At 38.7% G+C, this 16,106-nt stretch overlaps 1 protein-coding gene across 1 annotated transcript in view; it reads right to left on the minus strand.

Moving 5' to 3' along the window:
* Nucleotides 1-5,999: 5,999 nt before the first annotated feature.
* Nucleotides 6,000-16,106, minus strand: part of LOC105501054 (NXPE family member 4) — a 61,266-nt gene continuing 51,159 nt past the window's right edge. The window contains exons 3-6 of the mRNA XM_011926797.1: nt 14,437-15,170; nt 12,100-12,161; nt 7,138-7,350; nt 6,000-6,773 (exon numbers count right to left, since the gene is read on the minus strand). Coding sequence (XP_011782187.1) covers nt 6,238-6,773; nt 7,138-7,350; nt 12,100-12,161; nt 14,437-15,170 — 1,545 coding nt within the window. The 3' untranslated portion in view covers nt 6,000-6,237. The remainder of the gene's footprint in view (nt 6,774-7,137; nt 7,351-12,099; nt 12,162-14,436; nt 15,171-16,106) is intronic.

A 16,106-nucleotide genomic window follows, 5' to 3' on the forward strand; every position in this document is an offset into this window, starting at 1 on the left:
TTCCCTCTGGGTTACTTTCTCTGTCCGTTCTCTTCCACCTCCCTGAGCCCTACTTCTTCTTCTAGTCTTGGCTTAGATATCACTTCCTCTGGGACTTCTTCTTCTAGTCTTGGCTTAGATATCCTGAGCCCTACTTCTTCTTCTAGTCTTGGCTTAGATATCACTTCCTCTGGGACAGTTTCCTCAAGCCCCCATCTCTGAGGTGGGTGACTTATTTGTTCATCCTGGTACCCTTCCATAGCAGGCATCGTGCAGTATTCCAATAGCCTGTTACTTACTGGTATTCTCTCTCTATCATCGTTGATGAGGACAGGGACCACACCTGTCCTTTTCAGCGCTGTGTCCCCATCTCAAGGCCTACCATGTAATAGTTGATGAGTAAATACATGTTTATTGAATAAATGATTCTCAGACCAGAACCTTGTTCTTCCTTACAGCTGCTTCAGTGTCTTCCGTTGGGATCTTTCAGGTTCTCAGTATGTATCATTAGCATAATCAAAAAGGAGGGAACTTGAAGACAAGGCAATTAGTGGCTGTATATAAATTTTTTGGAAGACCCAGGTTTCCTGCTTCTTAGATTATTTGTCCCTTCCCCACACAATAATGTCAACTCCGTATCCCTCCTCCCTTACCCAGAAATCAGGAGGTGGAAAGAAGTTTCCATGATTATTCTCACTATAAACACAGCATTTTGGTCCTTTGTTCATAGATGATCATGATGCTGCTCTGTTTTATTTTAATTCTTCCTTCCCTCAGTTCACAGAAGATTTATTTTTGATTAATTTCTGAAATGTACTGTGTCTCTTTTTAATGTATACTACCATTTATCTTCTGTTTTATGTCATGTTCTGGATACACAGAGATACAGCATCATGTATTTGACAAATGTTTATTGCTTGCTACCATGTGCTGGGCCCAGTGCTAAGGACTAAAGATGAATAAAATGGTTCCAAGCATGGAGCTAGGATCACAGCTGTGCATCTCCATGGAGGATGCTTCCTCCACTCTGGTGAGTTGGAGGAGAATAGAGAAACCAGAGGCTGGGGGTCAGGAAGTAAGGGGAGAAGGAAGGGTGGTGGGAAGCTGACATCAAAGCGGCACACAGACCACTTAGGGGCCTTCATAAACCATGCCTTGATGGAGGCCCCAGCTGCACCCCTGATGGCTCTGCTCCCACAGCTTTGCATCTGCTAGTCCTCCTCTTTGTTGTAGCCACACAAGTGTCAGGGGGAGGCACATGCCATGGATTAAAGTGACCCTTAGGAATGCTGGGAGCAGGTTCACAAGGTACACAGGTGCCTGGATGTCTTGGCCTCCTGTGAGGTTGGAGCAGGCTCTGTAGTGTGCAATGACGGAACCCAAGTGTTCCCACACGCTGGATATAAATTTCGGGTTGAATGTGGCCCTCTGCTATTTGGTGCTTATCTTCACGCCAGCACTCCTTTTTCCATACCAAGAGCTGCAAATAACACAATTCAGACTTTGAGACCAGGAGCAGTGGCGGGAAACACTGTGTTCAGCAACATCTGCCTTGCCTCTCCGAGATCTGCTGAGAGGTACAGAAAACGTTAGGATTAGCTCAGCACATTCAGCCCCATAGCCATTGCACTGTGCTCTCGGTGTTATACCTTTAGGCTGTAAAACACGCCCAGATAGCCAAAGGGCCACATGGTATATTTCAATGAAGGAAAACCCTATCTTTAAAGAAGAGGCTGCTAGCTACCAGCCTCAGGTGAAGACTGGAAAAATAAACCTTGACAAAAAGGGAATGTTTTTTACTCTATATAAGAGCACCTTGTTTTTGTGAATGGGGTTCTTGTCCGCATATCGGAAGATCTTTTGGATATATTTGGAAACTGAAATCTTTATTGTTGGAAATTGAATAGATGGAAGGAGGAATTGAGATTTGGGGAGACCATCACTTTGCTCTGAGGTGTCCTTTGCTCTGTGGTGACACTTCAGAGTGTCAAAAATCTTGACTCATCCAGGGAAGGGCTGTGAATTAACAGAAATGTTTTTGGGAAATAAAAAGGAAGCTTTTAACTCTATGTTTGCAAATTTACTTACCTCAGCCCAGGAAGGTTAAATGTAAGTTAATTTGCACTTATATTGGATACAAGGTGAGAGAACTGGGAATTGATTTCTTGAGTTTACTGTGAAATTTTGAACATTTACATATTCATGCTATAAAGAAGTATTTCCCTAGTTAATTTCATGCAAAGTGACAGCTTTTACAACCTGTTTAGCATATTAACAAACCACTTTTATTAGTAATGACATGAGCATTAATAACAGGGACACGATTTCCAGATTTCCTTTTCTTATAAGACCACAACCATTATTAAGAACCCCAAGAACAAAACCACAATGTCTAGGCATAATGTGACAAAGTTTGCTGACGGGGTGACAGAGTTGACCGCACAATCTTGAGAAACACAGCCACACACATTTTATGAGCCTTTTATATGACCGTTGTTAAATTTGGATAACCATTTTTCAAATTATACATATTTTCTAAAGATACTTTACAGAAAATGCTTTCTATCCAGTTTGGTAAAAGGGTTCCTTCCATGAGCCCATTGAATTCATATTAATAAGAAAGTACATTTCAGCATCATATGCTGTCCTCTCATTGGTTCTTATCCCATTAACACTTATTCCTGGTTATAGATTCTGGAGCTTTCTAAAGAGATGGTAAAACCTCTTTCTAAAGAAATGATAAATGTTTTAATAAAGTTCTCTTTGGGGGAAAAAGAAGCAAAACTTAGTCTCTTTTCTCAAGATGTTTACAAGCTATTAGAGATGACAGATACTTTTTAAAATACATGTTTTTGTTTCTTTTATAGAGTAAATGACAAAACACTGTGGAAACATTATTCTTTTTGGGGGTGTCAGGGAAAGCTTCACAGAATAAATAAAATTCAAACTGGGCTTTAAAGGGTGATTGGGAGTTTGACAGGTGGAAGGAGGGGCAGGAGGGCATTCAAGTCAGAAGGAGCAGCATGTAGAGTGGTGCAGAGGCTTGAGAGACTGATGTATTTGGACACGTATTTGTCTTGTGTGTCAGACATTTAAAAAATTTTATGTATGTATCTTTTATTTTTTATTGTATACATTTAAAGTATACAGTGTAATGTTTTGATACACATATGCATAGGGAAATGATTACTATAGTCAAGAAATTAACATATTCATCACTGTACAATTACCTTTTTAATTGAGGTAGAATACCTAAAATCTAGTCTCTCAGCAAATTTTCCATATACAATATTAACTATAGTCCTGATGCTATACATTAGCTCTCTAGACATTCCTCCGATACAACTTCAAGTTTGTACCCTTTGACCTACATATCCCCGTTTTCTCTTCCTCTCAACCTGGATATCTACCATTCTACCCTGTTTCTGTGTGTAATTTTTAAGTTCCATATATAAGTAAGATCAAGCAATATTTTTCTTTCAGTATTATTTCTTTTCTTCAATGTTGTTATTTTACTTAGCATAACGTCCTCCAGGTTCACCCATGTTGTTGCAAATATAGCAGCATCTCCTTTTGTAAGGCTGAATGATATTCCAGTGTACATATATACTGCAATGTATTTATCTGTTCATCTATTGATGGGCATTTAGATTGTTTCTGTATCTTGGCTATTGTGAATAATGCTGTAATGAGCATGAGAATGCAGATATCTCTATGAAGGGCTGATTTCATTTCCTTTGGGATACTCAGCAGAGGAATTGTTGGGTCATATGGTAGTTCTGTTTTTAGAGGAACTGCCATACTGTTTTCCGTAATGGCTGTACCAGCTTACATCCCACCAAGAGTGTACGAGAGCTCCCTTTGTGTGTGAGAAAATATTAACATCTCCTCATTTTTAGCAGCTACCTATATATACTGATGACTTCCAAATTGAGCATCTGTCTTACAGACCTCGCTCCTGAATTGAGACTCATATTCTATCTACAGGACATCTGCATTTTGATATTTGTATGGAAATCTTCACCTCATTTAACTAAAACCTAAATTCTTTTACCCTTTTCCCCAATACCTTCCTTCCCCTTTATTTTCTTCAGTGAATGTTGGGGTTCTCCTTCAAGTTATTTGTATCCAATTTGCGGCTATCATTGAAACTTCTAAGCCAGCTGCCTCAAGGGAAAAATGATTGAATATCACCATGTGCTAGAACTAGGTAAACATTTTCCATATATCATCTAATTTGAGTCTTTGAATTTAACATTGAGGAAATTGAAGTTCAGAGATTAAATTCCTAAATTGGCTGAGTTGACAAATGAAGACACTGGAATTCAAAACCAGGTCAGACCTCAATCTCTCTTATTTCTGTTATGCCACATTGGCCATAGTTCTAAATATCTTGCCTCATTTCTCTTTCTGAAAGGCAAATCTAATCATGTCCTGTCTGTATTATGGTTAAAGCCCACATTCCTTAGCAATGTCATATAAATCTTTCATCATTTGGGTGCTGCCTCCCCGCTTTTTTCTCATTGTTTTGTGTCACTAAAGGTTCGTAATTTTTGCCATTTCCTGAATGAGCCTTTTTTTCAACAAGTTTGTCCCACTTCTCTCTCTCCTTCCTTCTTGTCAACTTGACTCTCTCATTCTTCACGAATGAGTCCAGGTAATACTTCCTCTATAAAACTTGATAGCATCTCTCTATCACAGAGTTCAGGTTTTGTTTGTTGGTGTATTTCTATAACTTCTTGACTCTTGTGATACTGCATTGCTTTGAATCTACCTGCTTGGTCTTCTCCACAAGACTGAGGATGATGGTTGTTTTGCCCTGTTCCTTTGTATCAAAATTGGTTAACATAGCATGTGGCACAGAGTAGATGCCAATAATTGTTTACTTAAACAAAATATGGGTTTCCAGCTTTGAAAACTGAGTGGATACTAATATCATTGATCAAGAAATGGAACACAGAAAGAGGTGAAAATTTGGTAGAGAGGAGATATTTCTTTTGGCATTAACATGCTGTATTTGAGGTCTGTCAAGTGTAAGTGGAGATGTCTCATGTAAAGTTGGCATTAGACTAGAAAGCTGAAAATAAAAATTCTGGAGTCATTGGATGAGATGATCTAGGGTAAAAAGCATTCCAAGAATACTGCTTCATAGGTGGTGTTGTATACTTTACATTGCATCAAATCATGTAGGACATAATGACAGGTTGTCCTGCTGTTAATAAAGCTAAGTTTGAGCAGCAGATTCAGAAGTGACAGCCTGCTATATCCATAGTAAAGTTCCAATCAAACTTTTAAAAAAGCTCATTCACTGATGATCTCTGCCTTACTTACTTACTTATTTAAGTAGAAGTATTTAAATGGGTGATTTCCTAATTCTGTCATTCTTTCTGTATTCATTAGCTGTAATTCTTCCAAAAAGAAGAAATTTCCTTTATCTATTAGGGTTATTGATTTTCTCTTTAAGAGGAAAGAGGATAAATGTTCACATATTTGCCTTTTGTTGCCAATTTTCAAAATAAGGGTTTACCCAACTCCACTTATGACACATGAGAGATTTTGCTTTTATTCTTGCATGTCTCTTTTTGTATTATTATGAGCTCATGGATTTTATATATTATGTATTTCAATTAACTGCAGTCATTAGTCTTTTTGATGCTAAATCTAGCTAGGCCAATGAAGAGATTCCTTTGGGTTACCTCCTCTGTTCCATGATATGGTTCCATTTGTCTTTGATTATTTGCTTTCTGGCATAACAAGATGTCCAGGCTCATGGTATATATATATTTTCTGTTCCAGTCCTGGAATAAGCCTTTCCTTCAAGGATGCCTGTTTTCTTTTGTTGAGGAAGGGTTCTTAGAGACCACAGTCAGGGTGCTTGCAGTGATTATTGCTAATGGGTTATCATTGCTTCTAGGCCTTTTCAATAGACAGAGCTAGGAAATACCTATACTGAAATAGAAAGCATCATGAATTTGTACAGATATTTTCAAATCAGCTTAATAACATGACTTTTAAAAAACTTCTTTAATATTTTAAAGAAGCATCAGAACCAGGCATGGTATAGTCATTCTACATGTCTGATTCTCTTGGTTTTGCATCCCATATCAGTTGTCATTGTCCTTACATAGCCTTCCTCCCAAAAAAGATTCTTTTAAATTTATTTTCCTTAGTTCCTAAAATGAATAAAACTGACTTTACAATACATGTGGGATTATGTGCAGAGATTGATTCCTAGTGATTTTGTATAGTATTTATCCCTTAGCAAATGTAGTTTAAGAACATGTTAATCTGATTTCCAATCACATGATCAGGTGGGTGGACATTATTAGTGTCATATGCAATGGTCATGTCCCAGGCATCAATGATGCCCACGTTGAGGTCTTTGAAAATATCCTTCGTGATAAGATATTGAATATAGCCATGGAAGTCTCCAAGCCTCTCTGTGTCTAAGTGCATCTCCCTGATGTTTTCTGTCTTAATAATCACTTTAGTGGTTGGGCTTCTTAGGAATAGTCTTTCAATAGCCTTTCGGACACCAATGGCCCTGCGAATAAAAATGTCAATGGGAAATGGTCTGAAGTGCTGGCCAAAGGTGATGACGATGGCTGTGTTTTTGTCACCTGATAGCCGGTCAATTTCCCGAGGGATATAATCATGATCTATCAGAGAGTAGAGCTGGTAAGTGACGAAGGGATAGTTATGTTTTTTCCATTGAATCTGAGTGTGTCTTTCTGCATCCAGAAGCAAATGTTTCTTAAAAAGTCCAGTTCCATGAAGATCAAAAAACTTTAGTGCTGATAAAAAAATAAATAGATGTTTTAATTAGAAGATAATGGTTAATATTCATGAAAAAGAATGTCCTATCAATTATTTAAAATACCCCACCTAGATAATTGCTCACTGGAGTCTTTCTACTCTCTGGGGTATGGTACCCCCAGTTCATACATGTAAAATGTCAGTAAAAAATGTAAAGTTTTTATTGGAATTTTAAAAGAGAACCAACATTTCTTATGAAAGAGGGAATAAAATATAAAGGCTCAAATCCAGAAAGCTAAATGAAGTAAAAAACAAAATAGTTCAAATCAGAGAATAGAGACTTCATTAAAAGTACTTTAAAACCAGCCTGAATTTCTAAGAGAATATAAAGTAACTACCTACTTTTTACAACTTTGGGTAAGTAGTAGATCCACTGACGTAGCGTAGAATCTCCCAGGAGGTAAATGAGTTTGCCTTTCAAACAGCCGTTTATCTTAATTGTGTCTAACTGAACCTGGTTGCAAAATGTTGTTATCCATTTTCTTTGTAAAGTATAACCACCAGGGACAGGAGGCTTCATTCCAACTTGGCATTTCTCTTCTATTTTTTCACTCTCTGGTAACAAAGACACTTGTAAATGATTTTATTGGCATAAGTTAGACATCTAGCCTTCTTTCCTGGTCCTTTGTTTTCTTGCTGTCTTTTCCCCTTCCTGTAATGCCTATGTCCTTTTTCTGTCCCTTTCTAGTCCTATTCTTTGATCATTAGCTTTGCTTCAGGCATTTCTACTTATTCTTTTGAGAGATTTTGAGTCATCTTGCCTCCTGTCTAATTCCTTTTTCCTAAATTTGGTCATTAGCTAAATCTTGACGTTCTATCCTTTCTTTGACGTTCTGTCCTTTCTTCCTGATTCTGTGGTGACTTCTGTCTTTGTCTCTTACCCGAATGATGTTAGTGGTCTGCCAGTTGGTGCCGTTGTATAAAATTCTTTACCTTTGTTTCATTAATGAAGGAATGAATAATCTTAATTTTTCCGTGTTCAAAAAATGGCTTAAAATATGTACATTAAAAATAAAAACCTCAAATAGTATATTAGTCACCTAGCTTGACAATTTTTTTTTTAAAAACTAGACTTTGCTAAAAGCACCATACAACATCTATTACAAACCAATATGCTGAGATATTCCAGGAAGTTTCACTAGAGTTTCAGGCTCTGTTTGCGCATGGTCTGCCTTCTATTACGAGTAGGTAGCAGTGCAGCAAATGTCTTGTTATAGCATAACAAAGGTCATCCAATTTCTCCTGTCATGTTTCCTTGCCACTATCTATGCTGCCATCCCATCACTGAGCCAATGCCTTGTATTTTAGGATTTGTTACATCAGGACTTCTGTACTGATACTACGTTGTGTATGAGATAGGAAACCAGTTTGAATGCTGTAAGAAAGACCAAGATAATAATGACTTAAAAAAAAAAGTTTATTTCTGTCTCACACAACAGGCCTGGAGTGAGAAGGACAGGGCTAATATGCCATTGCATGGTGTTAGGGACTCTTGTTTCTTCTATGTTATGGCTATACCATTCTTACCATGTGGCTTCAATCTCATGGGCTAACTTGGCTCTTGCCATTCTCACGTTATATCTAAAGTTCAGCTAGTAGTTAGGGAGGAAATGGATAAGGAGGGCAAGTTTTTTTGCTTTTAAAGCATGACCTAGAAGTTTCCCACTCACACTCCTGGAAAAAACTTAGTCATGGTCACAACTAGATATAAGGAAGGATGGCCATGGGTCTAGCCACAAACTGGTTTCTATTACTAAAGAAGGAGGAGGCAGTGAATATTGGGGAACCATTGGCAGTCTCTGCTTTACCCTCCTTGCTTAGTTCCTCAGAGGCCTTGCAGTCTCTGGCTGCCTATGGGTCCACAGAATTGTGCATCATTACATGGTTGTGTTGTGTTTGTAACCTGTGGACAAAGTGATAAAACGGTGCTGGTTACAGAATTGGAAAGTGCACCTGAAATAGCTCTTAAGTCTTGGTGATTTGGCTTACTAAAGGGAGTTTGTATAATCCTATAATTATGTTGGAATTACAGTGTGATATTGATGGGTTTCTATGAGGCTTGATAGCATTGCACCCTAGATGATTGAATACCATGACCCTGGAAACTTGAGTTTCATAGTTAGCAAGTATTCTTTATCCTAATAATGTACTGGCACACTTTGCTGAGAACGTAGCCTTTGTTGTAAATACAACATAGTATTGTTGTAAATCCTGTGCTGTGTAATCTTTATGTGTCAGGTATTCATTTTGCCATGTCTCAGACTTGTAACAAATTTGCTTATGATTACTCTTACATGTTTATTTTACTTAATAATTTTGGAATAGGCTTGAGCATTTTGAACAGTATGTGGGTAATAATATCAGGATTCTGTATATCAGCAAAAGCAATTCCATTTTAGATGCTAATCTGCTATGTTGGCTCCTGATTAACCCCAGTTTATCTATTGTTTGTTGTACAACAGCAGGTACTTATGGTAAATCTTGCCCTTAGGTCAAACAGCCTTGGTGGTATTGTACTTAAGTTGTCCTGTACATCCCATCTGAACCACCCTTCCCTTGTGCTCTGTAAGCCCTGGGTCTGGGGGTAATGGTATGAAGATCCACCATCTTGTCTCACCAATGGAGACATAAACATGGCTTCTGCTTGTAAGTCCCTACTAAATGTTTCTTTCGGAGAAATTGGATGTGTCAGACTCTTCTTTGGCCTCTCAGCTTCCTCAAACTTTGGGAGTAGGTTTGCACAGACCTGCCCACTGAGAAATAGATTCCATTATATTTTTGATTAGATAGGGAAACTAATAGTCCCCCAAAGATATCCACATCCTAATTCTTAAAACCTGTGAATATGTTGAAGCAGAAGATATAAAAAGAAAACCAAGTTTTCCTGTACTAGGCTGACCCACTCCAAGACCCAGGGAAGGGCAGGGCTCTGTTGAAGCTTTGGTAGCATTATCTGCAGAGCCAGGTCCCAGAAGGGATGGGCTCCAGAGTCTCTCCCTCCCATCCCGAAGCAAGGTTGGGAAAAACAAGTTTTTCTCATTCAGCTTCCCCCTTCCCGCCTTACTATTCTCAAATTATCTTCGCAAGTTTTGTAAGTTCCTGTTTTTTCCTTCTGTGCAGCACAGCAAAGGTCACAACATATGGCTGAGTTGCAACACCTGGCTTGAGTGGTAAAACCTGTCACTGTTTGATAAACTGCCTTTATTCTGCTTCTGTAGACTTGCTGGCCACCTTGTAGGTTTTACACCATTTAGTGAAGTGTATATTTAAGCTAGCCAATACCCTTTCAGGTACATGTATAAGAGTCAAGCCCCGTCTTTGTTCAGGGCTCAGCCTTTGGATGTTAATCTGCTGGCCTGGTAGCCACCTAAATAAAATCCTCCCGTTCCATCCATTGGTCTCTCCTGTCCCTTAATTCCTGCAACAATGTTGCCTTTTCCAGATATGACTAGGGTATGGCCTTTCAGATGGAGAGACTATCCTGGATTACATGGGTAGGCCCAATCTAATGTCACTGGTCCTCAGAAGTGGAAGAGGGAGGCAGAAGAGTGGGTCAAAGGTGTGACAGGAAAACTTGACCCTCTGCTGTGGCTTTGAAGATAGAGGAAGAGGGGTACAAGGAATGTGGGCAGCCTTAAAAACCTGGAATAAGCGAAGAAACAGATTCTCCCCTAGAGCCTCCAGTAAGGAACATGCTCCTATTCTACCTTGGGCTTAGCTCAATGAGCCCAACACTGGGCTTCTGGGCTACAGACTATAAGATGATATATTTTTGTTTTTAAAAGCCACTTTATTATAGCAGCAATAAGAAAATGATACATAGACAACTGACATTCTTTTAAATATAAAGTCATCCCATCCAGAGACAGTGTTTTTTCCTTCTATTTATATGAATTTTATTTTATATTCCTTAGTGACATTTTAAATTGTTTTTCTACAGATCATGCATTTTGTTAAATTGTGAATTTGCATTTTAAAGCACAAAGTGGATTATACCACTTTCTTCCTCAGTTGGTTTCTGTGGCTTTCAAGTTTACTGAATAGTCACTGAAATCCTCAGCATGGCACTTGAGAACCTTCATGATTAGGTTCTTCCTCTCTTTCTAGGCTTATCCTCTGCTACATTCCACAATATGCCCACCCCATTGGCCTATTGAACAAGTCCATGATGACTTAGTTCATGACTGGAATTATCAGATAAAAAGAGTTAGATAAAAAATACAGGACACCATATTAAATTTGTATGACTTCTAACAAGGAATAATTTTTTAGTGTAAGTATGGCCCATGCAACATTTTCCCCTTTTCTCAATGTATATATGACAGGCAATTAGAAATTACCCATATTCATTTGATTCCCTGTATTATTATTTGCTTAAATCCAGGAACACTACCCATGATCTTTATGAGGTTTTTCTTCATTTTCTGACTACACATATCCTTCAGGACTCAGTCAAATACCAATTTTAACATAAGCTCTTTTGCCTCTTTACTGTCTTCATAGAGTTCATAGGTTGAATGTCTTTCACATTGCAAGCTAACTGAGCATTTATTTTTCTCCATTTGTCCATAATGCCTGATATCTATTCAGTGCTCAGTAAATGTTTGCTGATCCTTTTGTAGTTCAGAAGCAAGATGATTGGGTTTTCATGCTCATGTGTGAGATGTGTCTCCCTCAAATCTTGTTATGACATCAGCACATTATCCATATGATGTGAGGAAAAATAAATAAACATTTGCAGAATAAATGAATAAATGGTGCCAATAAATTATTATAAGTTGAAGTAAGTATCATGATGGATGTTATCGGTAAACTAAGATAGACTTTATAAAAAGTTATCTTAAAGCTAAGGTAGTATAAATATTCTTTCATAAGTAACACGGCTTTGTGTTTGTCTTTAAAACATATAATAAGATGAAAACTCCATATAAAATTGGTAATTGCATCAACTAAATGTTAGGGGGTTATGCCAACAGAGAGTTAGGAAACCAGAACTGAAAGCGTTCCTGCTCTGAAGCTGTAGGTATCCATCCTTCAAAGACATTTGCACAGTGCCTTAGACTCTAGGAGATGAACTCTCAGGTTTAAATACGAATGTAGGATACTAATACTTTCTCCTTTTGGATATGCCAAGATGTCATCTCCTATAAACATTTTGAATATCATTTCGTTGAGTTAATTTCTCCCTTTAAAGTCCAGCATAATTGACATCATAGACATCTGCTAGGAGAACTACAATTACTTAGGTTAATGCTGATAAAATTTCCTCTGAGCATCACCTAACTCAGGACAGAGCCAACTTACTGTTACAATTAGCGACATCAATGTGTTTATGATCCTTCATCATTTCAACTCCCACTTTGGACCTTCAAAAAAAAAATAGAACAATAAATTAGCGTGCTCTATGCCCACGTAACATCAAAGTGAATCATCTCCTTGTGAGTGAAGGAAAAATTTTAATTTTCTATAACTGGAAGCTATTATTATTGTTGTAAATTTTAGATATATTGGGTATTGTAAATGAGTGAAGATTTTGAAAGGCTTTCTACCCTGCTGAGAGTACCTGAAGTCCAGGGCAGCTCTACCAATCTGCCACATGTAATCAGTGTGTCTTGGAATTTTAGATTCAAAATATTTATCTAATTTACAAGTTCTCTTCTCTCTTTCTGCTTCCACATCTCCTGTTCAAGTTTGCAGAATAGTTTCCTTGGATTACTGTGAGCCTCTAATTGGCCATGCAGGTCTCAGTTTTATCCCACTTAAATTTTTCAATCCGACTGCCAGAGCACCCTTTCTCATTGCAAATCCAACTGCACTACTGCTTACATCCCTTTACTGTCTCCCCATCATGTACCCAAGGAATCCAGCCTTTTTGGGTGGTAGGTAGACCTTCTATCGGAGGGCCTCTGCTTCATTTTTAATCCACATTTCCTGCTATGATTACCTTTGACTTTTCCAACAAACTTGCTTTCTGAAGATCATAAGCTTTATGAAGGAAGGTAGTGCATGTGTCTGGTCCACTGCTGTATCCTTGATATCTATCAAGGTGACTGGCAGAAAGTATTGTTGCATCTGATGTGTTGATACATGTACCTTACATTTCTTTCCTCCAACTGATGAAAGATGACTCTCTTCCTGCTTGAAAGCTTGTACTCACACTTTGTTTCGAACCTCTGTATATGGCCATGTAAGTGGAGGAAGGAAGAAAAGGATTAAGGGGAGAATGGGGACCTAGGTGCCAAGTGTAACAGATATAAGTGGTACCTGATTCCCTGCTATGGATGTCTCTCCACATGCCATCCTGAGAAGGAAAGGATCAGCATGTTTTCATCCTTTCTAGGATTTAGGCATAAGGATGATTGACGGGTAGGAAGAGATTTGATGAGCTGTACCATCAGAGATAAAAGGGAAGGAACAGAAACTTAACTGTGCTTTTACTTTTCAGAAGGGAGCCAGGGACTAGATCAGGAGCCAAAACTTAGATAATGAGATAAGATTCTGGAATGCGTGTTATTTTGTCATGTTTGGTGCCTACTCTTAGCATATTTTTTTGAAAGCTTGTGGTAAAAAGACTCTAAACTTGACTTTGAAAACTGCTAGAAGGGGATAGCTGTGAACCTAGCATTCTACTCTGTCACCAAGCTTAGGAGAAATAAATCTTCGTAGGGGAAAATAAAAGGGTACTGGCAGAATTGAAAGAAAAAAGGAAATGGACTGAGCCTGTGAGACTTATGGAAAGTTAGCAAATGAGCAGAAGTCTCTGAAACTGATAGATGTCTTAGGGATTGCCTCACAGTTCTGGGATTTGTAATAACAGATAGTTACCCTTTGCAAATCCTCAAAGTGGCCGATGTAGCAACCCTGATGGTTCATTCTAATCAACAAAGTGGTTTTCAGGTTAGTGGATAACAGGGAAACCAAAAAGTGAGCATCTGTTTGTGAGTCGGGGGAGAAAAGCTTGGCATTATTGCAGCCATGATTGATAGAGGAAACATGCTTCCACCCCGGTTTGTGGCGGTCTATTGAACTAGGGGTTTGCAGGAATCACTAGGTCACAACATGAGGAGTAAGAAGGACTTCTCCACCCTGAGAGGTATATACTGAGGAATATCTGATCATGGGATCAACTGGAGAAAACCAGTAGGAACTGGCTTTTCAGAAAGATCACTCAGTGTAGAGAATGGATGAGAGAGGGTATGACTGCTGGGAGAGAGACCAGTTGGGAAGCGGGTACGGGTAATCTAGATGAGATGATTTTGGTCTGAACTTGCATAGCAGCACTGTGCATAGGGGAAAATGGATCAATGTAAAGATATTTAAGAGCAAAAACAACAAAATATGATATGGGAGGTGAAGGAGCATGGATTTTATCATACACTTATCAAGGAATCTTTTTTTCAGTGGAACATCTGTGAACACACAGAAGAACAGTTATAGCAAAACACATGACTGAATGGACAATATAGTGAAAATGCAAACTTTGGCGTAGAGTGGTGAGTAGAGGCCCCATGAAGACACCACATGTCTTACCTTGAGTAGAGGAGGCCTCTGAGTCATGCTCAATGTTGCAATGGGCAATGTAGCTCTGACTGGGGCACTTTTCAGGGAACACTTCTCAGTATAGATGAAAAGTATACTTACCTGTGGAAAAGGCTCTTTTCCTTGTCCGTAAGATAAGATACCTCACTATTCCGGCTGGTCATGTGGGTCAGAGCCTCACAGGGCATGTGTTGAGGCTTCACACAATAGAAGGCTTCTTGGTCTCTGTTATCCAGATATTCACAGAGTTCAGCACTTGAGTTTAGGGTCAGGCCACATTCAGTGAAGACATGAGAGGTGCCATTAACAAATTTACCTTTGAAAATAATTTTATCATAGCCTTGGTTCCTTGCCCTCCAGAGAGCTGATGCCCCTTCACTGGGGTGGATGAGCAGCAGAGACAGGGAGATCTGGCCCTCCCAGAACAGAGTGAAGCTGACCAGGAAGGTGCCATTGTTGAAGTCAGTCACCTTTCCCGAAGCACCTGCCATCAGGGCTGGGGAGGACATCCTGGCCCTCAGGAAATCCCCACCATATTGCTTCCTGTGTCCCAGGTGGTCCCTCACCTCCAACAGGATGTCCAGCTGGTCTCCCCTGCAGTACGTATCTTGAGGGTTGAGGATGGTGGCTGTGCTGTGTGTGGCGCTGGTGGTGGTGTTCACGTGGGTGAAAGGTCTGGGTGGGATCTGCTGATCTAGTTTCTCTATGATTTCCTTTATTCTGAGTTCAGTCTCTGTTAGTGACTTTAATGGTATCGGTGATGTTTTAGGGCATAAGGACTTTGCGGAGTTGTTCCAATAATGGATGGAGATGGATAAGTTTAGAGCAGACCAAAGCTGAAATGACAAGGATTGTGATATACTATGAAATTAATCTGTCTAGTCATTTTCACTTATTATGAGTTTGAAGATTTGTTTACAGTGAATATTTGTATAACTGAATTCAATTTGTTACCAAATTGAATATTTGGTAACAAAGTGGCAGAGTAAACCAAAAGAGAAGAGAAACAAGGAAATGAGATATGATGATGATGATGATATAGTATTATTATATATTATTATCAATATTATTTAAACTGTGACAGTTTTGTATAACATATAAACATTTACACTTTTACCTCAATATTTTAGAGAATGTCTGAACAGTTGTAGATATATTTGATCCAAAATATATAGCTCAGAGAATAATTATGAGCAATAAACTGGTGATGATAAGTTTACTCTTTGTTTTCATATATGCCTTACATCCCATCTATATCTTTTAGTCATGCCTAATAGTCCTTTTCTCTCCAAATGTATCATAGTTCAAGCCACCATCATTTATCTCCTGGATTATGGTGGCCACCTGAAGGATGATGACTGTCTTCAGACTTCAAGGAAGACAGTCCTGCTTTCCCTCCATTTAATTTCCTCTTCTGTAGCTAAACCAGTCATTTTAAAGCAAAACTCTATTTGTATTGTCTCCCTGCTTAAACCCCTTCAATGGCTTCTTGTAATTCTTGGGTAAAAGTCCATTCGTAATATGGCTTTGTCTGTGGCCTATTTTTAACTCTAGTTCTTGCTACTCTCTTCCTTGCTTTTGATGTCTTGATAAGATTTCTTTTATTTTTAGGAGCTGACCTTCCTGTTTTTCAGCTCTTGTTCTTTACTAATACGTTCTCCTCTTCCTGGATTGCTGAGTAACCCCCGAATTCCCCCAAACCACCTAAACATCTCTTAACCTTAGAAATCATTACAACCTCAGAGGTCACTTATGCTTTTGGCACTATACAG

The sequence above is a fragment of the Colobus angolensis genome, unplaced genomic scaffold, assembly GCF_000951035.1.
Source record: "Colobus angolensis palliatus isolate OR3802 unplaced genomic scaffold, Cang.pa_1.0 Scaffold7, whole genome shotgun sequence".
Taxonomy (NCBI): domain Eukaryota; kingdom Metazoa; phylum Chordata; class Mammalia; order Primates; family Cercopithecidae; genus Colobus; species Colobus angolensis.